This window comes from Anabrus simplex, chromosome 2, assembly GCF_040414725.1.
Source record: "Anabrus simplex isolate iqAnaSimp1 chromosome 2, ASM4041472v1, whole genome shotgun sequence".
Lineage (NCBI taxonomy): Eukaryota > Metazoa > Arthropoda > Insecta > Orthoptera > Tettigoniidae > Anabrus > Anabrus simplex.
The window spans coordinates 290,204,610-290,232,204 of record NC_090266.1 but is presented as its reverse complement, the minus strand read 5'-3'; the positions used below and the strand labels follow the sequence as shown (position 1 = coordinate 290,232,204).

At 40.8% G+C, this 27,595-nt stretch overlaps 1 protein-coding gene across 2 annotated transcripts in view; it reads right to left on the bottom strand.

Moving 5' to 3' along the window:
• Nipped-B (Nipped-B cohesin loading factor) overlaps positions 1 to 27,595 on the bottom strand; it is an 804,192-nt gene that overhangs the window by 231,974 nt on the left and 544,623 nt on the right. For both annotated transcript variants that reach the window (XM_068226150.1, XM_068226151.1), the window contains 3 exons: positions 20,328 to 20,585; positions 17,751 to 17,966; positions 17,372 to 17,578 (listed from right to left, as the gene is read on the bottom strand). In XM_068226150.1, coding sequence (XP_068082251.1) covers positions 17,372 to 17,578; positions 17,751 to 17,966; positions 20,328 to 20,585 — 681 coding nt within the window. The remainder of the gene's footprint in view (positions 1 to 17,371; positions 17,579 to 17,750; positions 17,967 to 20,327; positions 20,586 to 27,595) is intronic.

Sequence of the window (27,595 nt, the reverse complement as noted above, 5' to 3'; positions counted from 1 at the left end):
TCATTCTATCTCTCCTTCTCGACAAATTTAGCCAATATAAATAGTCCGTTATTGGACATTATAAATTTTCCAGCTAACTCATTCTTGGTTGCCAGCGTTTCGCCCCAGTGTGCTAAGTTGGGCTCATTTGTTGGTAAATAGCACACCCACGAAGACGCATAGCTAGTGCATACATTGGACTCATTCGGGACAAATATTTCAGGTTCCCTATGGGAATCAACATCTATATCAAATTTAGCCAAATGAATTTCCTCTCACCAATTCGATTCAGTATCTCTTCATTTGTAATTCGATCTATCTTACCTTCAGCATTCTTCTGTAACAACACATTTCAAAAGCTACTATTCTCTTTCTTTCTGAGCTAGTTATCATCCATGTTTCACTTCCATACAATGCCACGCACCAGATGAAAGTCTTCAGAAACATCTAATTCCTATGTCAATGTTTGAAGTGAGCAAATTTCTTTTCTTAAGAAAGCCCTTCCTTGCTTGTGCTGGTCTGCATTGTCTGCCGTTGTTAGTTATTTTACTACCCAAGTAACAATATTCATCTACATCCTTTAAAACTTCATTTCCCAATCTAATATTTCCTGCATCACCTGCCCTTGTTAGACTACAATTCATTACTTTTGTTTTGGACTTATTTATTTTCATCTTGTTTGTGGGTTACTGTAGTCACATCCTAGTTCGTGAACCATGGGCAACGGCTGAGTGGCCTAGTAAGTGGTCCTGAGAGTCGGGATACCAGTTGCTATGGAATGGGAGTGGGCATCTCGGACATATTCTGAGTCCTGGCCCTCCTTGTGCTCAGGCAGCTAGGACTATACAATCCACCGGTGGTCCATAACCCGTTAGAGGAGAGATCCTCACTTGGACTATGTGTAAGTAGGGTAGCATCCTGCTTCATGAATCTACCGAGCTCAGAACATTTTAAGCAAGCCTCGGACCTATGGGAGTAATGGAGTCCCACTCCCATTTGACAGGCGAGGGATTCCTTGGAAACAACTTGGCGAACGAAATGGAATTCGATGGGGAGCTATCAATATTAATGGGGCTTATGGAAGAAAGAAAGTAGAACTGGCTGAGTCAGCAAAGAGGATGCATCTGGATGTGCTAGAAGTGATATTCGGGTAAGGGGAGATAACGAGGAAGATATAGGAGATTATAAAGTGTACTTGACGGGTGTTAGAAAGGGAAGGGCAGAGTCTGGGGTAGGGCTCTTTATCAGGAATACCATTGCACGGAACATAGTTTCTGTTAGGCACGCAAATGAGCGAATGATGTGGGTAGATTTGTCATTTGGAGGAATTAGGACTAGAATTGTGTCCGTGTATTCACCATGTGAGGGTGCGGATGAGGATGAAGTTGACAAGTTTTATGAAGCATTGAGTGACATCGTGGTCAGGGTCAACAGCAAGGATAGAATAGTGCTAATGGGCGATTTCAATGCGAGAGTTGGGAATAGAACTGAAGGATACGAAAGGGTGATTGGTAAATGTGGGGAAGATATGGAAGCCAATGGGAATGGGAAGCGTTTGCTGGACTTCTGTGCCAGTATGGGTTTAGCTGTTACGAATACATTCTTCAAGCATAAGGCTATTCACCGCTACACATGGGAGGCTAGGGGTACCAGATCCATAATAGACTATATCTTAACAGACTTCGAATTCAGGAAATCTGTTAGGAATGCATGAGATTTCCGCGGATTTTTCGATGATACAGACCACTATCTGATCTGTAGTGAACCAAGTATCTCTAGGCCTAGGGTAGAGAAAGTGAAATCTGTCTGCAAACGAATAAGGGTAGAAAATCTCCAGGACGAGAACATTAGACAGAAGTACATGGATATGATTAGTGAGACGTTTCGAACAGTAGACAGTAAGCAGGTTCAGGATATGGAAAGTGAATGGATGGCATACAGGGATGCTGTAGTAGAAACAGCAAGGGGATGCCTAGGAACAACTGTGTGTAAAGATGGGAAAAGGCGAACATCTTGGTGGAATGATGAAGTGAGAGCAGCTTGTAAACGTAAAAAGAAGGCTTATCAGAAATGGCACCAAACAAAGGCCGAGGCAGGCAGGGATTTGTATGTAAATGAAAGAAACAGAGCGAAACAAATAGTTGTTGAATCCAAAAAGAAGTCATGGGAAGATTTTGGTAACAACCTGGAAAGGCTAGGTCAAGCAGCAGGGAAACCTTTCTGGACAGTAGTAAAGAATCTTAGGAAGGGAGGGAAAAAGGAAATGAACAGTGTTTTGAGTAATTCAGGTGAACTCATAATAGATCCCAGGGAATCACTGGAGAGGTAGAGGGAATATTTTGAACATCTTATCAATGTAAAAGAAAATCATCCTGATGGTGTTGTGAACAGCCAAGCTCATGGGGAGGAGGAAAATGATGGTGGTGAAATTATGCTTGAGGAAGTGGAAAGGACGGTAAATAAACTCCATTGTCATAAGGCAGCAGGAATAGATGAAATTAAACCTGAAATGGTGAAGTATAGCGGGAAGGCAGGGATGAAATGGCTTCATAGAGTAGTAAAATTAGCATGGAGTGTTGGTAAGGTACCTTCAGATTGGGCAAAAGCAGCAATTGCACCTATCTATAAGCAAGGGAACAGGAAGGATTGCAACAACTATCGAGGTATCTCATTGATTAGTATACCAGGTAAAGTATTCACTGGCATCTTGGAAGGGAGGGTGCGATCAGTCATTGAGAGGAAGCTGGATGAAAACCAGTGTGGTTTCAGACCACAGAGAGGCTGTCAGGATCAGATTTTCAGTATGCGCCAGGTAATTGAAAAATGCTACGAGAGGAATAGGCAGTTGTGTTTATGTTTTGTAGATCTAGAGAAAGCATATGACAGGGTACCGAGGGAAAAGATGTTCGCCATACTGGGGGACTATGGAATTAAAGGCAAATTATTAAAATCAATCAAAGGCATTTATGTTGACAATTGGGCTTCAGTGAAAATTGATGGTAGAATGAGTTCATGGTTCAGGGTACTTACAGGGGTTAGACAAGGCTGTAATCTTTCACCTTTGCTGTTTGTAGTTTACATGCATCATCTGCTGAAAGGTATAAAATGGCAGGGAGGGATTCAGTTAGGTGGAAATGTAGTAAGCAGTCTGGCCTATGCTGACGATTTGGTTTTAATGGCAGATTGTGCCGAAAGCCTACAGTCTAATATCTTGGAACTAGAAAATAGGTGCAATGAGTATGGTATGAAAATTAGCCTCTCGAAGACTAAATTGATGTCAGTAGGTAAGAAATTCAACAGAATTGAATGTCAGATTGGCGATACAAAGCTAGAACAGGTCGATAATTTCAAGTATTTAGGTTGTATGTTCTCCCAGGATGCTAATATAGTAAGTGAGATTGAATCAAGGTGTCGTAAAGCTAATGCAGTGAGCTCGCAGCTGCGATCAACAGTATTCTGTAAGAAGGAAGTCAGCTCCCAGACGAAACTATCTTTACATCGGTCTGTTTTCAGACCAACTTTGCTTTACGGGAGCGAAAGCTGGGTGGACTCAGGATACTTTATTAATAAGTTAGAAGTAACAGACATGAAAGTAGCAAGAATGATTGCTGGGACAAACAGGTGGGAACAATGGCAGGAGGGTACTCGGAATGGGGAGATAAAGGCTAATTTAGGAATGAATTGGATGGATGAAGCTGTACGCATAAACCGGCTTCGGTGGTGGGGTCATGTGAGGCGAATGGAGGAGGATAGGTTACCTAGGAGAATAATGGACTCTGCTACGGAGGGTAAAAGAAGTAGAGGTAGGCCAAGACGACGATGGTTAGACTCGGTTTCTAACGATTTAAAGATAAGAGGTATAGAACTAAATGAGGCCACATCACTAGTTGCAAATCGAGGATTGTGGCGACGTTTAGTAAATTCACAGAGGCTTGCAGACTGAACGCTGAAAGGCATAACAGTCTATAATGATAATGTATGTATGTATGTTGTACTCCTTACCCAAGACTTCGTCCATACCATTCAGCAGCTTCTCGAGATCTTCTGCAGTCTCAGATAAAATAACAATATCATCGGCAAATCTCAAGGTTTTGATTTCCTCTCCTTGGATTGTGATTCTCTTTCCAAATTCCTCTTTGATTTCCTTTACCGCCTTTTCTATATAACATTGAAAAGAAGGGGGGACAAACCGCAGCCTTGCCTCACTCCTTTCTGGATTGCTGCTTCTTTTTTCACAGCCCTCGATTCTTATCACTGCAAACTGATTTTTATACAAATTGTAGATAATTCTTAGTTCTCGGTATCTGATCACAATCACCTTCAGAATTTTAAATAGCTTAGTCCAATCAACGTTATCGAATGCCATTTCGAGATCTACGAACACCATATACATGGGCTTGTCCTTCTTAATTCAATCCTCTCAGATCGGATGTAAAGTCAGGATTGCTTCACGTGTTCCTACATTTCTCATGAAGCCAAACTGATCTTCTCCCAACTCAGCTTCAACTTGGCTTTCCATTCTTCTGTAAATAATACATGTTAAAATTTTGCAGGCATGAAATACTAAACTAATGGTGCAGTAGTTTTCACACTTGTCAGCATCGGCTTTCTTGGGAATAGGTATAACAACATTCTGCCAAAAATCGGATGACACTTCTCCTGTCACATACATCTTACACACTAAATGGAATAACCTTGACATGGTGGCTGCACCTAAGGCAGTCAGTAATTCAGAGGGAATGTCATCAATTCCAGGTGCCTTGTTCCTATTTAGGTCTCTCACAGCTCTGTCAAACTCAGACCTCAAAACTGGGTCGCCCATTTCATCAGCATCAACAGCCTCTTCTTGTTCCAGAAGCTAACTATCTACAACTTTACATTGATACAACTACTGAATATGTTCCTGCCATTTTTCAGCTTTGTCTTCTTTCCCTGAAGGTGGCTTTCCATCTGAGGTCTTAGTATTCGTACACCTAGATTTTCTTTTTCCAAAGGTTTCCTTGATTTTCCTCTATGCAGCATCTACCTTTCCTAGGACCATACAACCTTCAACATACTTGCAGTTCTCCTTCAGCCATTCTTCCTTAGATACTTTGCACTTTCAATCCACTTCATTCTTTAACCCACCGGCTACCTAACCGTCGAACCGACGGGATGCGCGAGCCTGTGCCCGGCTTACCTAACTGTTGAATCGACGGCTTAATGCAGCGTCCTACTTTATCGATGGTAAAGTGAAGGTAGTACAATAAAAACTAAACAGATGGCATTACAATCATTCTTCATATCTGAAGGAAGTCTCTTCCGCTGTATTTGAGTCATGTTTAGGGGATTAACCGCATAAACTGAAGATAGCATTGAGCCGATGTCACGGGTGTTCAGTAAGTAAAGATGAGCACGCACGAGGCTACTACCGAGCGAGAAGTCGTGGATATTTTACTGAATAGTGATTGTGAAGAAGATTATAATAATTCAGAAAGTTCTACCTGTGAATCTAGTGATGTGGATACGTTATCTGTGTTTAGTGAAGTTAGTGGCAGTAACACGATTCAAGAAGCAGATGTAAATATTACGAACGTAAATGCACTGTAAGAATTATTAGGTGAGTTTATAGTGCATAGTGTTTTTCACTGTAATGTAGCACATTCATTTGAAATGATTATTTTGGAGTATTTTGAAAGTTTAACAACGTTTGAGCCAGTAGTTGGAGTGATATTATCATTTAAGTGCAGTCTTCTATGCACCTTATGAACACCAGCATTTAAATTGTAATTTAAAGATCCGGAACTGATATTTATAAGGTAAGCGGATGAGTTAATCAGCTATATTCTTTTCTGCCCTCTTCATTTCTAGCATTCTTGCATTTTTGTCGTTCATCAATCAGGTCTAGTATCTCCTGAGTTATCCACTGATTCTTAGTTGATCTTTTCTTCCTTCCTAACATTTATTCAACAGCCCGACTGACTTCATTTTTTTATGACTACCTACTCTTCCACTATTGTGTTTCCTTCAGCCTTTTCATTTAGTCCTTGTGCAACATGTTCCTTGAAACAATCCCTCACTCTCTCTTCTTTCAACGTGCATAGATCCCATCTCCTTGCATTCCTTCCTTTCTTCAATTTCTTCAACTTCAAATGGCATTTCATGACCAACAAGTTGTGGTCAGAGTCCACATCTGCTCCTGGGAAAGTTTTGCAATCCACCACCTGGTTTCTGAATCTCTGCCTAATCATAATGAAGTCTATTTGATACTTTCCAGTGTCTTCAGGTCTCATCCACATATACGGCCGTCGTTTGTGGTGTTTGAACCAAGTATTAGCAAGGTCTAAGTTATGATCAGTGCAGAATTCAACCAGCTGACTTCCTCTTTCATTCTTTTGTCCCAATTCGTCACAATTAGATTCTCATCACGATTTACACATTGTATTAAATCTTCTATTTCTTCATATATTTTTTCAACTTCTTCATCATCTGCTGAACTAGTAGGCATATAGACTTGCACTATTTTCTTTCTTTCCTTTTTTTTTTTTTTTTGCTAGGGGCTTTCCGTCGCACCGACACAGATAGGTCTTATAGCGACGACTTGCACTATTGTGGTGGGCATTGGTTTAGTGTCTATCTTGACGACAATAATTCTTTCACTATGTTGGTCGTAGTAGCTTATCCGCTGCCCTATTTTCTTACTCATTATTAAACCAACTCCTGCATTTCCCCTGTCTGATTTTGTGTTGATAATTCGGTAGTCGCCTGACCAAAAATCCTGTTCTCCCTGCCAACATACTTCACTTATACCAACTACATCTAACTTTAGTCTGTCCATCTCCCTTTTCAGATTCTCTAACCTACCACGATTCAAACTTCTAACATTCCATGCTCCGACTCGCAGGATGTCAGTATCCATCTTCCTGATGATCGCCCCCTCTCATGTAGTCCTCACCCGGAGATCCGAATGGGGGAATAGTTTACCTCCGGAATATTTTACCCAGGAGGAAGCCATAATCAGTACATCATTCATACAGAGAGAGCTGCATGTCCTTGGGAGTTAGTTATGGCTGTAGTTTCCCGTTGCTTTCAGCCGTGTAGCAGTATCAACACAGCTAAGCCACGTTGAGTATTATTACAAGGCCATATCAGTCAATCATCTAGACTGCCACCCTTGCAACTTCTGAAAGCCTGCTACACCCCTTTTGATGAACCATTCATTAGGCTGGTCTCTCAACAGATACCCATCCGATATGGTTGCACCTGCGGCTCAGCTATTTACTTCATTGGGACACACAAGCCTCCCCACTGCGGCAAGGTCACATGGTTCGCAGCGGAGGGTTATAAACATATGTATTTTAAATAAATTGAATAATGAAACTATTGTAGGTTTCTGTATCGTTTTGTCAACATTCCGTACTAAGTGGTACAGGCCAATAGCTCCTCATCAGATCATCATGGATGAAGAAAACAGAGTCCATTATTTCAGATTTAAGAGCATTTTGGTGCTCTTACTTGATATATCAAGCAGTACCGAACACACATTCACTGGTTGCACTTGACCTAGGTATGACCAAGCGGCAGCTGAGTTAATCGTTGCAATGTTGTAGCAGCATAATCCTTCCACCATCCTAAGACACTGCCTTTTATTTCAGCACCTGGCACCAGGATGTACTGTGTTACCTCAACTAAGCTACCATCAGTGGCATCGTCTGAGTCGTTCTAGATCTGCTTGCGGCTCACTCTGATTTGTGTCCTGTAGGTTTCGGTCGTGTTTCCTCCCTCTCGGAGACATGAAACCTGCAAAGTTTCTGGTGTGCAGGACTGAGAAATGTAGCTATTTTGAGGTCCATTGCTATTTCATATTTCTCTAAAAGGTACTCTTTGGAATGAAGCTTTGTATGTTGCACTTCAGGGGACTCATTTGCAGTGAAACTACATCAGTCAATTAAGGTTGAAACTCAATGCAATATGAAATGTATAGTGACTGCATGCTTATGTTCTACGTCTTGTGTAACTAAAAAGAAATTCTCTAGGAAACGTGTTACAGACTGTAGCAAACATATTTACAAGACCTTCCCCCCTATTTTGAGCTTCTACAATTGTAGGGAGCTAACCCTGGTTACCCTCTTCAATTCAAGATCCTCTGTGTGGTGAGGGGGACTAGTAGCTCCTTTCTTGAGATGCCGAATGGAGCCCTGTTGGGTAACCATTCAGTATACAAGGAGGAGGAAGCTAAAGCACCACCCAACCCTAATGTGTAACGCGACCCATGCTGATGGGGTGCATGGCACATGGGAGATGTGTCTTGAATGGAGCCTTCAAGAAACCTGGCACCCTCTCAAAGAAAGCAGCCTTACCCAGGTATGCGGGGCTCTGCCTGGGCGGACATCATATTTCCCTAGCTACTTGTGGGACGTACACGAGTACTGTAGCAACCCCAAAACTGGAGAGCTCCTCTGGGGCCTCTGAAAGAAACACCAGTTCAGCGATAACCGATGGGGACTCTTCGGAGTTTCTCTCGGATAGCATGACATCGACTGTAAGAGAGCTCACTCTAGAGGCGGGCAATCATTTGGTTCAGAGGAAGAAGAAACAGTGCTCTGGCACTTAGAAGAGAAGGTAAAAGAAGGCTTTAAAGACCTGGGAGCAGGCCAAAGATGGCTTAACTCCTGGAGCTGAGAGGCCTTCTACCTCCACGACAACGACGAATGCGGAAGGATCCAATGGGCACAAGGGGCAGGACCCTAAAGCAGGTTCTGATCCCAGGGCACAGAGGAGCCCTCCCACCAAGACATCAGTGGAAAAACTACTCCTGTCGGGGGCAACCCCAGAAGAAGATCAGCAAGTCCACAAAAGACCTAAGGTGGAGTATGCTAAAATAGCCAAAGCTGGGATCAGGAGGGCCATAGTGCCTGAAGGATATCCTGATCATCAGCTAATGGAAAAACAGGTGGAGTTGTAGAGGAGGCTATCACCTATCTAATAGATGAGCTTCCAGAGCAGGGGCCTATTAAGCCTCAGTTCCTGGATTGCTATCTATAGAAAGGTGCTGCCATTATAAATGCAGAAAATGACGAGACCGTAGCATGGCTCTCGAGTCTTGTTACAGGTATGCAGCTGTGGGAAGGAGCCAGGCTCACAATTGTGGGCATGGATAAACTCCTCTCCTACAAGAGGGTCATGGTCTAGATACCAGGACAACCAAAGGACAACGATATCCTTCTGGGAAGAATGGCAAGCCAGAACCATGGACTAAATCCCAGTAGCCGGAGAATCTACAACAGCAAGGAAGAGAAGAAAGGTGTCCGCCTTGTGGTCAGCATGGACTCCACATGTGGAAAAAGTGGTGGGAAAGATCTTCTGCGGGGTGCATGTTGCCACCTACACCTTGGTGGAGGTCAAACACGACAAGCAGAGGGCCAACCCTCCCCCACAGACAACATCAAGAGCAACAGGGGCAAGGAGCAGGAGCCGTGGCTAGCCAAACCTCAAGATCTATCGCGGGAGCCGGAGCTGCAGGTTCTCGAAACTGCATAAGGTACAGCATTGCATGGAGGTAGGAAATTATTACTTTCATACAAGCAAATTTACAACATTGTATAGCGGCTTCTAGGGTACTTACAAGTATCCAGAAAGGTGGGTTTTCAGTCGCCTTGATACAAGAACCCTGGCTTAGACAGGGCCATATCATGGGACTAAAATGTGAAGGCTTCACTCTCTTCAGTGGGGTAGCAGAGGAGAAGCCAAGAACATGTATACTAGTTAAGGGGATCCGGCAGGGTCAAATTTGGCAAAAAATGTGATTATTACTTTTTCATTCCATAAAAATCTAAGATACATTTTCTTTAATTTTAGCTATCATTCATGGTCATATCTTTATTATACTGTAAGTGCTTTAAATAGCGTTTCCAAGACAACACTCTATGGGCACGGTAACTTCACCTTCCAGGAGATATCCTTGTTGACAATGACAATACACGTTTCCATGGCTCCCTACTCATATTCCCGCCCAATGGTGGTAAATGTGTGTAGATGTAACACGATGGATATTTATGACATTGGCTAGCCTGTTCAGAGATAAGTGATGGACGAAGAACAGGAAATTAATATTCTGTGAAGTAAAAGAGCTTATTTTTCCATGTGATTGTTCGCTGCATTTCCTGTAGTTATACGCGTTGTTTGTAGACAACTGTTTGTGTTGAAATGCCGTGATTGAACAATAGGGTTTCTAAGAGTAGGAAGAATGTTAGAAAACCTAGTGTTAAAATTATAATTGTCAGTAAGAGAAATGTTGGCAGTAGTAGTGTAGGCCTAAGTGATATAAATGTTGTGGACTCCACTGAGGAAATTTCACATACCCCTACTTGTTCAACAGCTAAAAAACTAATTCTTAAGAAAAGTTTCAGTCATTATTAGAGAACTCTGATCAAGACGACGTAAATGAAATTATAAATGTTCGTTAATTACGTGGCATATTGGAAAGCAGTGTTTTATGTAAACAAAGTGAACGTATGGGTATCTCTACCAGAGTGAAACAGCACTGTGGTCTGGCATGTGAACTACAATTATTCTGTATGTACTGTAGTTATCGGGTGAACTTTTGGAACTCAAAGTATGCAACTATTCAAGAAGTTAGGATGTTAAAACTTTTTGATGTCAATGTCAGTTTATTGTACGGTCTCTGTTCTATAGGCCGGGGTTTAGCTGCAGGGAATATGTTATGCGTTGTACTGAACTTGCCCAGTCCTCCAACTTGGTATGGAAAATATAATTTTCATATAGGATCATGTGTAGAAGATGTTGCAGAAGCAAATATGAAAAATGCAGTTGAAGAAGCTGTGGAAGAAAGTGAAAATAGTGAACGAAGGGAACTGACAGTGGCTCTTGATGGCTCCTGGCAAAAGAAGCGGCATATGTCCCTGAATAGTGTGCTGACAGCCACTAGTGGTGATGCTAGCAAGATAATTGATGTGTGTATTCTCTCTTAAGCATTGCAGATGTCCTAGGAGAAGTAGGAATGAACATAAACAGATCTGTGAAGCTAATTATAGTGAACCGAGTGAGGGAATCGAGGTAGAAGGAGTAGCAAATATTTTTGGAAGGTCAGTGGCATGGTACAATGTACAAAAGGGTGCAAGATCTAAAACCGTATGGAGATGATGTGAATATCCAGAAAATAGAGTGTAATGGACACGTCCAAACATGAATGGGTGCATGACTCCGCCGGTTGAAACAGACTCTGAGCGGAAAGCAGCTAAGTGATGGGAAACCCATAGGCTTACTGATGAGGCTGTCGACAGGCTTTAGAGATATTATGGCTGCGCTATTAGGGAAAATACAAGCAGTGTAGAGCAAATGAAGAAAACTATGTGGACAGTATTTTTATCACACCGCCTCGACTAACGACAATCCCAGTCACACACTTTGCCCCAAGGGACCAGAATCGTGGTGTAAATATAATGCAGGTAAACTATACGATCACAAGCAAAGTCTTCCTTATGCTGCAATGTAAGCAATAAAACCAGTGTTCAGAGATCTAGCAGAGCCACAACTTCTTGGAAAGTGCCTTCATGGACGAACCCAGAACCCCAACAAGAGTGTTAATAATTTGATTTGGATCCCAATTCCCAAGGGAGTTTTTGTAGAGATCAAAACTTTGTATTATGGAGTATACAATGCTGTGGCTACTTATAATGAAGGTAACATCATAAATTGTAAAAGCTTAGAACAATTGGGAATCTCTCCAGGGTATCACATGATAACAAGCATGAAGAAAATCGATTGTGAAAGAAAAAGGAAGGCTGAAAGTGCAGAAAAGGACTTTAAAATGCGGCAAGACAAACTAAGAGAGCTGTGAGAAGAAGACTAGAGGATGAAATGTAAGACAACCCAGACGATCCATCACAGGGGGCAGCATTACACCGAAAACTTCAAAGGCCTGTTCCTGAAAGTTCACTTTTTCTGAACAAAAGAAACATTTTCTCAAAAACTATTTAGTATACAATCTTGAAAGTGTCAGGTGTTACATACAGTCATAACATACATACATTAACACGATGTTTCTGGAGATAAGTGTTTAGTACAGAAATAATGTGCTAATATAAGAGCAAATTTTTTCCAAAAAATGTTGCACATTAAAATGATATAATAAATTTGGATGAATATCTCTAATGAATAAACCGCTGTGTTAAAACATGCAAGAAGGCATAAAGAATGTATGAGAAAAAATGAAGCCTTTAGTATGAACCGTTTCCTAGATAAATGTACCTAAAATCAGTAAATTTCACGTTATAGACATGGACCCTTCCGGGTCCCCTTAAGGATCATAACGCCTGGGCTATACCGGGCTTCATTACTAGAGACCTGGTAGCAGTCCTGGTAAGATATGAAGAGAGTGGACAGCTAAGAGATTTGGTTGTCTGCTCTGTGTATTTCCCAGGAGACTCTTAATCTCCACCCCCGCCAGAGTAATTCAAGAGACTGGTGATATACTGTAGGAAACAAGGACTCAACCTCATAGTAGGATGTGACACCAATGCTCACCACAGCATTTGGGGAAGTAAACATACAAACAGAAGGGGAGAGAACTTCATAGAATTTCTATGTACAATTGATCTTGAGATCATGAACATAGGTGATACCCCAACCTTCATCAATAATAGGAGTAAGGGGATCATAGACCTTACCGTGGGTTCCATGGGAATCATACAGGAAATTAAAGACTGGAAAGTTTCTTTGGAACCTTCCTTGTCTGATCACAGACACACTGTTTCATACAGAGGGCTCCTTTGAGATCCCATCTTATAGGAATCCTAGGGGGGATGTGAGGAGGGGTCTGGAAAGAGGACCCGCAAATATAATTAAGAACAAGGAGGAGCTAGAGCTCAATGTGAGCTTTCTCACACAGACACTAGTTACCTCTTATAAGCTAAACTGCCCAGTTGTTAAGGCAAAAAGAACAACAGGAAGCTTCAAGTGGAACAGTTATCTGGAACACCTGAGGAGAAATACACGAAGGCTCTGGAATACAGGGACCTTGAAGACCAAGAAAGTCTAGATTCTTACAAAGAATCTCAAAGAAAGTGTAAGTCAGAAGTTAAAAAGGCTTGTAGGAAATCGTGGAGACAGTTTTGGGACTCCACTGAGAGTCAACATGAAGTGGCAAGGCTTCATAGAATTCTAACTTTGGATGGATGGGCAAGGCTGGGCTCACTGGAGTCTCCCTTGGGTAGACATACATCCACAGAGGGGGACACCCTGAGCTTATTGTTTGATGCCCACTTTCCAGGTTGAGTAGTCACGAATAGTGAAGTAGAATCGAGCGGATCCTTCCGACCCAATAGAAGTGGTTGGAAGGAAGCCGCAGAGATTGTTACTCCAAGAAGGGTGAGGTGGGCATTAGAATCTTTTGCCCCTTATAAAAGTTCAGGAATGGATGGGATCTTCTCAGCGCTTCTTCAGGAGGCAGGAGTGGTCCTTATCATACCTGGTCAGAATTTTTAGAGCCTGTCTCACTATGGGGTACGTGTACTACTTGTGGCGTCAGGCGAAAGTAGTATATATACCTAAATCCGGAAGGTCATCATGCACTAGACCTAAGGATTATAAACCCATTAGTCTGACGTCTTTTCTTCTTAAGACTTTGGAAAGACTGGTGGATAGACATATCAGGGAGAAAGTATTAAGAGACTGTCCCCTGCATTCTCATCAACATGCAAACCAACCAGGGAAGTCGGTTGAGACGGCACTACACCAGCTTGTTTCCAGGCTGGAGAGTGCCTTGGATCAGCAACAACTTGCTATGGTAGTATTCCTAGACATACAAGGGGTCTTCAACTACACATCTTTGGGCTCCATAGAACTTAGTCTAGAGAGAAGAGGCGTGAGCAGCATGCTCATAACACGGATTATGGCTTCACAGGGCCATCAAGTTCTGTTTACCCTCAACGCAGAAATGTTGAGAGCTAATATAGACAGGGGGTGTCCACAGGGAGGAGTAGTATCACGAACATTATGGTGCCTGGTAGTGGATAAACTACTTACCAGGTTAAATGTTGGAGGAACTTATGCCCAAGGCTATGCAGACGACATTAGCCTGATGGCGGTAGGAAATTTCCCCAGTACGGTTTCGGAGCTTGTACAAAGCTCTCTACGTAGGGTGGAAAGATATTGCCATGATACAGACTTGTCGGTCAATCCCAACAAGACGGAGCTCGTGGTGTTCACCAGGAGGAGGAGGCTAGATGGACTGTCAGAGCCACTCCTATTTGGGAAAAAATTATTTAAGACAACTTCAGTTAAGTATCTAGGGTAATCCTCAAGGCAAAACTTGAGTTGGAAAAAACATAGACTACGATGTGGATAAGACTCGCAAGATTATGTGGGCCTGTCGCAGGGCCGTCGGTAAGACTTGGCGCATTAGACCTAAGGTGGTCCAATGGCTTCATGTTTCTATTGTACAGCCCATGCCCGATCACCTATGCATCTTTAGTCTGGTGGCCAGGTTCTGAGAGTAAAACTGTGACCACCAAGTTAAACAGTGTCCAAAGATTTGCGTGTCTAGAAATAACAGGGGCACTGGACAATACACCATTATATGCAATGGAGGCCAACCTATGCCTTCCCCCCTTACATTTATATGTTAAGGAGATGGCGGAAATCAGCGCCTACCGCCTCTGGTCACTCGGAGGATGGTCTTTCAAGAATCCGAATGAACGTCATGTATCTATTCTTACAAGGCTTCATCAGATCTGGCCCATGACAATGATGATCGGGGACATGATGAAGCCTAATTTTAATCTGAACTATAAGTACACAGTAGTGATAACCATGAGGGAGGAGTGGGTCACGGATGCTGGGGCCCGTCTTAAGTCTGTGGGTTGTACATGGTACACAGATGGCTCGAGGACGGAGACGGGCACGGGCACGGGCGCCGGGATCTAGGGGCCTCTCCCTTTCCATGGGTAAATATGCTCCTGTTTTCCAGGCTGAAGTATATGCAATACTGGCCAGTCCTGTACATGTATGGAACATACCTGGGCGTAGAAGGTGCATCACCATTTGCAGCGACAGCCAGGCAGCGTTAAAAACTCTATGTGCAGCTAGAACAACGTCCAAAATGGTATGGGAGTACCAGAGGATGTTAGATAAGTTGTGTGAACTTAGCTCATTTACACTGTTATGGGTTCCCAGGCACACAGGAATCAGTAGAACTGAAGAAGCTGACAAACTAGCGAAACAAGGCTCAAAAGGTCCTTTTATAGGACCAGAGCCTTTCCTGGGAGTACCACTCCAAAGTGTGAAACTGGTAATATCCCAGTGGACAAACCAGTTTCACTTAGACATTTGGAAGGGGTTAACTACGGCAAGGCAGGCACGCGGACTTATCGAAGGGCCCAGCCAAAGATATAAAAAGGTCCTAATAAACTTGAATAGGACCAGAATACGAATGGTATTTGGACTGTTGACAGGACACAACACCTTACAGAGACACCTACACATCATGAAAATCAGTTAAGATCCGATGTACAGAAGATGCGGCAGGGGGGATGAGACCTCCGCGCATGTACTGTGTCAGTGCAAGGCTCTTGCACGCACTAAGACATCGATATCTTGGCTTACACTTTATGAACCTGGAAGACATCAGGAATGCCAACATCCGGACACTGGTATCCTTCATAGGAGCACTAGGGCTGGACTAGGCAAACCCCTTTAAGGGACACAAAGGGTCTTCATAGACCTACATGTGGAGCCCTGCGAAGGAAGGGCTCACCCATTCCTTATCTATCCATCTATCTATCTTCCAAGCCCTTCTAGGCAATCCTCTTCAATGTATTCCTCTAGCACTGCCAAAATTCTTCTATCTGAGTGTGCAAAGATCTCGTCACAATGCATCTGGAGTTCCACCAGACTAAACTCCTTGATAAACTGTTTGAGGAAGGCAAGCCCGGATCTGTTGAGGAATGAATCTACCTCATATGCTCCACAGGTAAGTTGTTTTACTTTGGGGAGATCTTCTGCTAAATATATGTCATGGAATGTGTTTCCAATAACAGTGTTTATGAGGTGTTTTGCACAGTTGTAATGTTTATTCTTTACTCTAAGGCTTTTATAATGCTCTTGCCTTGATCTGTTTTCTACAAGAGAAGACAGCTGGACGCAAAGTTATTGAAAATCCTTGCCAACACTGGTATTGCAGTGGATAATTGTGAAGACGTAGCTTTTGTTACCGAGAGTATAGGAGGGAGGGTATATGGTACCCTTTCAAACTATGGCATATGGCTTGTGAAACTGTTCCAGCAATAGAGAAATAACAATTGTTGATGAGATCATTGTTTAACCAGAACTAACAGAAGAAGGGGATGAACAAAGTCCAAATGAACCATTGTGAACTTCAGCAGAAGCTACAGTGTCCTGGGGAGCACTCCAGAATTTTCTCTGAAGTTTTGCACGAGTTCCGAAGAATCATTTGGTGGCTCTTAGTGCAATAAGATTTTTCTGTTTTTTTCTGCCTGTAAGTAATGTGAAACAGACAGTCATTTCCAAATTTTTCAAGTATTGTTTAGCAGTGTTAATAATATAAGGTGTGAATATTGTAGTTCTGTACCTAATATTAAAAAAAAGGTTAATCAAACAGAATAAAAATGAGTTAACACAGCAGATAACAGTGTATATTTCTGTATACTGTAACCAATTGAACATTAGGTAAACTGCTCTAGATTTCATCCTTTGTGCTCTGTGCTTCCTAATCTCATCACTGTCAGAATTAAATGTTATGAATTGTAAAGTCATTACTGTAGTTCAGTTGTAGGATGTTTACCTATACCTGTCTGTTGAAATGAGAATGAATTACAGCTAAACACTCGATATAATGTTAAACTCGCTTTACAACAATATTATTTTTCTTGGGTCTGCCTGGTATTACTGTATTGAGATTTCACTGTATATATTATTTTTCCTACTGTACTTGCCCCCCCCCCGAGGATTGAATTGAACAGACAAGGCTCCTAAACGGTAGAAATTATTTACATGAGGTTCACAATGTTGAGCTGACAAGGGTAAGAAAGTATCAGACCAGGATACGCTCCTGGTTGCAAATGAAAACATGTAGTCCTAGATAAAAAAAATGATTTGCCTCATTTTGAACTCATTTACGAATTTGCTCAATGACTCAGAAACTGGAAGAGGTGGGCAAAGGGTGTTGATGTAGAAAGGATACTTTTTTCAAATTACACTATCTAATAAACTTGTTCCAGGCTTACATTAATGTTTATTAAACAGAACTGATTGCTCCAAATTTGGTTACATTATAAGTACAAACCAATAATAGAAAGAAATTCTTAAGTCTAAAAAGTGGTTTACATAGCTTAGTAATTCCAAATATTATATATAGACACTTTAAAGAACATACCACTTTTGGTTTCCTGTCCCCCGTTCCATTTTCCTCCACTTCTCGTTGTTCTTCAGCTTTAATTTCTTGAATTATTTGGTCAATAGTATTCAGTTTCAATTGTGACATCACAGCATCTTTTCTCAATCTTGCAGCTACAACACCCAAATAATCTAGAGAAGCTACTCTGAGTGACATGTCAATGCCTTTATTGCTAAAATTTGTCACCTGGAAAAAGGCATAAATATGACAAAATTTTCAAGTATATAAAAAGAGATATCTATCTTTCTAACAATTAGTAAGTTACGTGAATATTGTATATACTGTACACAAATTAGTGTAAAGGATTAATATGAAAAATTTTACTTATAAATGATTTTTTAAATCAGTGACAACTCACCAGAAGTTTACCAAGAAGGCTAAGGAGAAGTTCAGCTGCAGGCCATTCAGGCTTATTTACAGTGGTAAGAAGATCTTGAACAAAATTTTCAAATAAAGGCCGGTAATCAATTTCTTCATTTTTACTCCCACATTTATTCAAGAAAACCGTGAGAAAATTAGCAGCAGTTCTCATAGCTGTTTCATATTTACTGACAATCAGCACATCACGATCCACCTGAAAATGAAATAATTAGGTGAAAGAGCATCTCACGTGAATGCACAGCAGTGATGTAGACGTAAAAGTATTCAAGTACAGCAGAGTCTCAATAATCCGAGGTAATGGGGGAGAAGGTACCTTGGATTTTGAATAACCTGCACTACACAAGAGTGACAAAGAGAAAATCACGAAACATGAATAAAATCAACAACTGAAGCTAAGGCCCTTTATTGTAATTTCTTGGTTTTATGGCTTGGATTAAGGCTATTTTTTGAAGATGTTCTTAACTGACATCTTTTTTCTGAATGTTGCAGCAATCACTTGAAGATCAGGATATCAGTGGGAGTTGCCTTCGACTGTTATTCTACGTTGTGTCGTGCTGCCTCCAACACAGAGAGATCCTCGCACCATCTCTTCTAAATGTTCCTCCTCACTATCTTCTGATGCTTCATTCAACATTTCAATGACTGATGTGCCTGTAAATTCATACTGTTCAACACTCTTCGTCCATTCTGTAACTGATTTCACTATCATTTTATTAGAACCTGAAATCTGTGAGATTGGATTGACAAGTTTGGTATGACATCTTCATTGTTGTCGTCTGTATTAACGTCAGCAATTCCTAAAATTGCCTTCCATTATTTTGTGTCTATAGCTTCATTTCATACCAGGATTCTGCTAACCAATACTCTGCGTCCCCCATAGTTACCTGTTTGAGGAAGTTCCCCTCATGTTCTGTCGCTTCCAGAAGAGAATGGTAGTAAGTATTGCTGATACTATATATTTCACACATTCCAAAATGCCCTGATTCATTGGTTGTATCAAACATTTTATGTTAGGGGGTAAATATAAAGCATGAATTCCATCACATATTAGTTCCTGTTCTTATGGATGTTTCCCTACATTGTCCAGGAATAAAACTGCTTTCATCAGCAGACTTTGGGAAGACTAGGAAAGTAGAACCATGGCATTTGTCATGTTGCGGTACTAATCAAAAGTAGCATAGACTCGCAGTATTCCACACATTAGGGTACTACTCACAGGTAGTGAAATTCGCACATGTAATACAGACCTACGGTCTTTTGCACATTGTGGTGCCATTTACAGGGAACGCAAACCTATGATGTTCATCACATACGTGTACTAACCACAGGGACTCGCACTATCCCGTGGTGTTACTTACATAGTGGGTACTAATCACAGGCAAGCCAGAACCATGGTGTCACTCGTAAAGTGGTACTAATCACAGGTACTGTAAAAACTGACAATGCACTCTGTTGCTACTAATCACAAACCTATTTTGTACCTAACATTGCGGTACTACACGCAAGTAAAAGCGACCCATGGGGTTCCCCGGGCGGTGGTACTAATCACAAGTAGATTCATGGTTCTAATACAATCATCCCTTGGTTGCCCCTTTTAGTCACCTCTTACAGCAGGCAGGGGATACCGTGGGTGTATTCTTCATTTACTTCCCCCACCCACAGGGGGATGCAAAATTTAAACACGCATCATTTACCGAAAAATGGAAAGACAATTTGAAGCTGCGTTTGGAGAAGATTAGTTTGCCTTCAGAAGAAATGAAGAACACATGAAACAATCCTGACTTGATGTCTGACCTTAGAGGATCAATTTAAGAAGGACAAGCCCACATATATGAATATTACAAGTTCAGATGGAAAAAACACTTCTAAAGAAAGAAAGCAATGCAGGAATATGGCAAGAACATATTCAACAATTGTATCACAGGAAATAAATAAATGATAAGTTTCTTGAACATGAAGATGCTGATGAAATGGGAGAGACAATGTTGAGGTCAGAATTCAACAAAGCATTTGCAGATCTAACTGAACCAAGGTATTTGAGATCCTGAAGGCAATCGGGATCAGATAAAGAAAGAGAAGGATTATCTACAATCTGTGCAAAAATAAGTCTGCTGTGATAATTGAGGGCTACAAAAAAAGCAGCAGCAATCTAAAAAGAAGAGAGCCAAGGCTGCAGATTTTCCCCTCTCCTCTTCAATGTTTATATAGAACAAGTGGTAAAGGAACTCACAGAATAATTTGGAAACAAAATCACAATCCAAGGAGAGGAAAACAAAACTCTGAGATTTGTTGATGATACTGCTGATGAGAAGAAGAGACAGTATGAAAGGACACGTCGTAAGACCTGTAGGACTTGTTCAATTAGTTTCTGAGGGAGGTATAGGCAGCAGGAACAGTACGGGTAGACCAAGGCGTGAATATGACAAACAGATTAAAGTATAATAATAATAATAATAATAATAATAATAATAATAATAATAATAATAATAATAATAATCATCATAATAATAATAATAATAATAATAATAATAATAGATTAAAAATCTGTACTCACATTCACAACTTTATCCTTTGATTCCTCCTCATTTTCCTTAACTTCCTTAGGCTTCTCCTTCTTTTCAATTATAAGTCTCTCTGGCAAAACGACAACACACTGAATCAACTGTAATACGAGAGCAGTTAGCATTTGAATATGTTCTTCAGAGCTCAGTCGATATGTCCGCAAACTTCTCTTGCTACTGGGTAACCTAGCAATAGAGGCCAGGATGTCGTCAAGAAGCAACCGCCTATGCTTCTCATACTTGGTGAATATCTAAAATAGAAAATAAAAACTTTATGTATAATTTGAAGATTATATTTTCTTAAGTTGCTACTACTACTACTACTACTACTACTACTACTACTACTACTACTACTACTACTACTACTACTACTACTACAAAATATCACCCACCCTTATAAATTAAAAATATGAAGTAAAAAATTAAAACAGAGTATAAGCTGAAGATTTAAAAACTAAATTCATGAATGTGACTCTTTTCTTCACCATTGCGCAAATTGAATAGACAGACTCTTCTACTGTTTTAAGCTATTGTCCGCTATACACTTCATGTCTATGTAGATTATAATCACTGGGGATCTAATATTTACGTTAGGTACTTGCTGATACTGTCAGGAGTGCAACGGTCTGAATTTCTGACAAAAGAGTAGCATTACAAAAATGTTGCTAAGTTTGGGCTGGGAAGACTTGGGAGAAAGGAGACGAGCTGCTCGACTAAATGGTATGTTGATATAGATGTTGATTCCCATAGGGAACATAAAATATTTGTCCTGAATGAGTAAATTTATAATACCAATATAATGATCCGTTATTTGACATAAATTTTCCAGCTAATTCATTCTTGGTTGCCTGCGTTTCGCCGTCGTATATGCACTAGCACACGAGGGCGAAACGCAGGCAACCAAGAATGAGTTAGCTGGAAAATTTATATTGTCAAATAACGGACTATTATATTGGTATTATAAATAGTATGTTCCGAGCTGTCAGTGGAGAAATGGCGTGGGAGGACATCAGTAGACGAATAAGTTTGAGTGGTGTCTTTAAAAGTAGGAAAGATCACAATATGAAGATAAAGCTGGAATTCAAGAGGACAAATAGGGGCAAATATTCGTTTATAGGAAGGGGAATTTAGGAAATTGTGCTTGATCCTCGTATATCATAGAGGCCATCAAACAGGAAACTGAATCGACTGCTGACCTCGCTTGCAAGACACATTCAGCGCCAGCTCGGTGGTTGTGATATGACTGTACCTCATGTAGAAGACACCATGCACTGTGATAGAATTAGCCTAGATTACAGGTGTTCCTGCATCACCAGGGCACAGAGTTCTACCATAGGACTTAATATGCAGATATGGTTTATTTCTCTGTTTTTGATGTTACCAGGGTGATGGAAGTAGAAATATATTAAAGGAAACCAGAGCCTAATCAGATATATCGTCATTGGTTTTATGTCCTTTTAACTATATTTATGGTTTTCAGATACACCAAGGTGCCAGAATTTTTTCCCGGAAGGGGTGTTTCATATGTCAGTAAATCTAATGACACACAAGACTGTGGTATTTGAGTATCTTCAAATACTACCAGACTGAGCCAGGGTCGAACCTACCAAATTGAGCTCAAAAGGCCAGTGTTTCTACTCTCTGAAACACGCAGCCTAGCCGTTTTCAGATACTTGCTAAATGTGTGGCAATGGGAAGCTTAACAACATCTGGATAAAAGCTATGATTTTCATTCTATTTTTAGTTACAACATTGTTAACATATATTATCTATGTAAATCTTACAGTTGTAATGCTAATTGAATGTATGACTGGAGTTCAACAATCTTTATTCACATTATCATCACTGGGGATCTGTTATAATACAGTGATTCTATATTTGCTTAAATAACAAAGAAATTTATGTTTAAGTGGAGTACAAACCTCTACTGTGAAAATTTCTCACAGATGAAAACTTATGGAGGGTTTACAATTGAAAAGTCATGATCACTGGTTCAACAAAGAGATTATTAATGGTGGTGCAAATTATAGGATGAAAACGAGAAGCAGCTCGCCATAAGGCACAGATTAACAACAATTATTTCAATTCAGGGATTTCACACATCACAAGGTATGGTTCAATTAATAACCCTATGGGCATCTATGACCAAATCCACTTGATAGAGGAATGTCTGTTCCACCCAAGTACTGAACAGGCAAGAACAAAACTGAAGTTACAAAGTAATGGAATTCTGTTATCTTGAAATGAGCACCCCTATTACACAGGTAATTCTGTATTCACCCCCAAATCACACCTGATGAAGACTGCACATTAGATCAGTGCTAGACCCAACATTATCCAGAAGTTAACAGGTAATAGTTATGTAGTTGATTCACATAACTCAATGCAGTGTGACACTAGCATTAGTATACAGTAAAACCTTGATGCATCGTTTTTGAAGGGGGAGGGGAAAAAAAGACGATGGATGCGGGAAAACGATAAATGCGGGTGACATAAAATAAGGGGGAAGCAGAATAATAAAATACGGCTACTGTATTTGGGCATTTTTCGTCATGTAAATATAATAATAATAATGGTGTGTGGTCTCCGAAGCTGGATGCAGATCTTTCGAGTTGTCGCATGATAGGCGATCTACGCACTTATGAAAATGCAGCTCTACCTAAGACAAATCCTAATATGTAAGTCGGCACACACACAGACCCCGAACTGTCGGAATTAACCAACAAAAGTTGAAATCCCTGACCCAATCGTGACCCCATGAACTGAAGGCCAACACGTGCTAACCATTTAGCCATTGAGCCGAACATGTTCATACTATAGATAACAGTATCAAAACATTGCAATCATGATATACATGATGAAAATAAAAAGCACAACTTTTACGGGGTTTAATTTCACTTTTCCTTACATCTCGTAGTAATTGGAAAACCTTCAAGGCCAGTCCTCTTATTGCAAATTATTGATATACGTGGATATTACGGCAATACCGTTTACTTTGGTAAGTTTCCGCAGACCCTTTGAGAACTACAGGTTAGAGATCCCACATGGCGCGGCTCGGACGATGCCACAGAGGTTAGAAATTCAACATGACATGCCTTGGACGATGTCACAGCGGGCTAATGGATGCTGCCAACTTAGGAATTAGTTTCAAGACCAGGCTAGTGAAAAGATTATTGGTCTGGCTTGGTTTGGTCCGGCTTGTAACAAGACAACTGGGCAGGGGGCAACAAAGTGGTCCACAGGCCTCTAGCATCCCACACACATCACAAGGTATGACGCGATTAATAACCCTGTGACTAATTAAAACGTATCCGGCGCATGCCGCGACTATTGTAAATTGCACGATTTTCTCATTTTCAAAAAAGCCGGCAGCCCTAGCCAGCCAACAGCAACACAGAAAATGGTGGCAAATTTGAGTTTTACAGTGCCTCCATTTTAATTCTTGTATACAACAATACTTCTAGGGCCCGGTTAGTGGGCCGAGGAGAAGCGTCGGCGCCTTAGGGCTCGTAGTGATGTTGCACATGAATAACCTGCGCACAGCACTCCAGCCTACGAGATTCTTGCTCAAGACTAGCAACTAGTAATCGCTCGTACACTCTCGAGTAACAGGTTGCCGCTATTATATGCTTTATGCTACAGTAGTCAGCTGTTTCTTTACCTCCAAAAAACTTTTGCGTATATTTTTCTTACGTACGATCAATCCATGTGGGAAAATTGTGGCAGAGGACAAATATTTTTCTGACGATCGATGCAATTAAATGATAGTTCAAGGAACAATAGATGTGAGGGAACATTTTTGGGACCGAATGAGTTGAACGATGGATACGGGAAAACGACAGTTGCGGGAACGATGCATCCAAGGTTCTACTGTACTAAACTACACAACATTGAGCACCTGCATGGTTCAACAGAGTCTATGTTTACAAAGTGGATGCTGTATTCAACTCAGCAATCTCTCTGATTTCAGGGACAATTAAGTCAATCCACTATTGTGGCTAATTGTGCTTGCACCACCAAAGATTATGCAGTTATAGAAAAACTGCAAAAAATGGATGGTAGTGCCATAATGAGGTGTAGAAGGCAAGCTGAAAAGAGAGGCAGTTTGCCACTGATTTCCTCGCTGAGTCAGAAACTGCTATTGCAGCATGACCGATCCTACAAGTAGCACCTCTCATAATATCCAGATGCACTAGTCATGCTATGAATATCATTACTTAGACCTACCCATACCTCAGCAGTGTCTATACTGTCACAGCCAAAAACGGAGTGAGACCACAGTGGAAGCGACATTTTACTCTGGCCATAGCCAAAAGATAGATGCAAGAACAATCAACATTTTCAGAGCTGCTGATGATGAGTCCAACCCACCATCTCCCGAATGCAAGCTTATTGCTACACAACCTTAATGTGTAGCCAACTTCTTCTGAAATAATAAAAGTAAAGCTTACATAACTTCAGCAATTTGTAACTAATGTGATAAAATGATTTGATCATTTGGAAAAGAAAAAGGATAAAAAGAAAAACTAACCCTATTTTCTCACACACTGGCTTTGTATGTGAAAAATATTATCATGGGGGCAGGGTGTCTAGTTTCTAATTAGTATCTAATTAAAGAGAGTTTTACTTTACTGTCAAATTTAGTATAAACACTTTGTAAATTAGAATATATTTGCCTAATCATGGGCGTACCATTCACGATGGTGTGAAATAATGTGGCCTTACACAACAACATGCTTCATAGCCTTGGCCCCACCGGGCGAGTTGGCCGTGCGCGTAGAGGCGCGCGGCTGTGAGCTTGCATCCGGGAGATAGTAGGTTCAAATCCCACTATCGGCAGCCCTGACGATGGTTTTCCGTGGTTTCCCATTTTCACACCAGGCAAATGCTGGGGCTGTACCTTAATTAAGGCCACAGCCGCTTCCTTCCAACTCCTAGGCCTTTCCTATCCCATCGTCGCCATAAGACCTATCTGTGTCGGTGCGACGTAAAGCCCCTAGCAAAAAAAAAAAAAAAAAAAAAAAAAAAAAAAAAAAAAAAAGCCTTGGCCCTAACACGCAAGAAAAACAGTAATAATGAGAAAGACACAGGTCTGTGATCAAAAGAAACTAAACCCAGCATACTCCTTATAACCACCTACTGTCCTGGTCTCTACAACATCAACTTTGTTTTAAAGAACTGTTGTATATATGTAACCAGCACCATCTCAAAGTAGCATTCAAATATTAAAAGAATAATTAGAAACAACATCAAAAGTTACAACAAATATGATGGATTTTAAAATATGTTTTTATCTTTTTTTTCTTCTCCTACATATGTTCTTACCATGCAAGGTGCTGCCAAACTGTTTCCCCATGTATGTACATTAAACAATTTGTTTAGACCTGAATAACATTCCGAGTATCCACACAAACGTACACAAGAACCTCGTTTATCCGGATTAAGTAGGACTGGAACGGATCCAAATTATTGAAAATCCGGATAATCCGGAAAAAGTAAGAAACAAATACAGTATATTTTATATAATATATTAACATAAGTTGTACAGTAATACCTCTTTCCAATTTTACAAAAAAAATATAAGAACACTTTTCTTACATTTACGACTGTTTTATGCACTAAAATAATGTGCGGGCTTTTTTGTTTTACATTTGTATAGCGTTTGCGCGTAGCACGGTCACGAAGACGTTTTACTAACATCAGTACTGCTGGTGTGGTTTCAGTCTGGGATTCTAAATAGGCCATCAGTTTGTCCAGCTGCATTGTTGCATCTCCACGAGTCATTGTTTCTTCTGATGGAGTGCCGGTTTCATTTTCAAATTCGTCTGTCATTATGCTGTAGCCTGAATTACAGTAATTTTTTTACGTCGTTCAAATCTACGTCCGAGCATCCAGGAATGCGTGCAAATGTGTCAAGGAACTCAGAAGAGTCCAGGGTTTCCCATTCTCAATTCCAGGCGAACGCCAGACAGTACCTTTGATAGACCACGGCCGACTTACTTCCAATTCCTGTCTTTAACTCTCCTTGGCGGAAGAGACATTCAAGAAGAATCGACGCCGTAAAAGAAATACTGTACAAGTAAATATAAATTTTCATTATTTTTGATCTGGATAAACTGGAGATCTGGATTAATGAGGGCCGGATAAACGAGGTTCTTGTGTATCATCAATGTCTATACACAGAAAATTATTAACTGTTTTCCAGATTATGCATTATGGATAAATGTGCACCATGTGGCAACACCATCAAATGTATGTGTGGTACTGATATCACTTTGGTGAACACAGGGCACAGACAAGGGTTGACAGCTAATAAGAGAAGAGTTACGTAGCTATGACTTCATCAATCCCCCTGCACCTCCTTCTGATACTAGCATGAGCTTCACCCTGAGATGAAAAATACAAACCATCACCTAGGGCACCTATCATTTTGGAACATATCGTCCCCACTCTGGCAAACTAGCGAAAGTGATAAACTAGGGAATCTCTACTTCTGAAGTTTTGGTGTAGATTTTATTGGTTAAATATTGTCTACCCTCTGACAAAGTCTCACATCTGCAACTCGTTCCTTATGCCTAACACATGAAAGCAATCATTAAATGTAAAAATTGATTTGACATGAGTAATCACAACTTCTTTCTGCTCCTCTAACCTTTTGACAATTTGCAGATTTGCTAGTTTGCCAGAGTAGGGACGATATTTTATAAATCTGTTTGAGGAGTTTGAGAAATATATAGTAATAATACATTGTGTGGGGAACATCCCGTTAACTACTACTGGTTTTGGAACTGGAGAATTTTGTCCTGAAGCAAATAGCCATGTTCTTAAAACGTTCTTCTTTCTAATAATTTAACACAAATGTTAACCAACTGCACTAAGATTCAATTCTGAAATCATGAGCACAGGCAGTGAATGTCAAACCAACAACACATGGCAGCTGGCCATACTTGTGAAACTAGACTTATTTGTGTAAGTTAAGCATGCTCCTCATCATCCTAATCAAACTCCTCCTTTTCCTTATCCAGCTCCTGCCAGGTCAGGGAATTTATGACACTTCTCCACCTTCCTCCATTCCTCTTCTATCATTGTCCAGCATTCTTCTTCTTGCACTCCTCTTTATCAAATCGATACACCATCTTTTAGGTCTCCCTCTTGCTCATTCCATCAAACTTCATGCCCAGCATAGGTTTTTTATATTCTTTCCTCCCCCATTCTCTTTACATGTCCAAACCATTTTAGTTTACTCCTATCAATCCTCTGA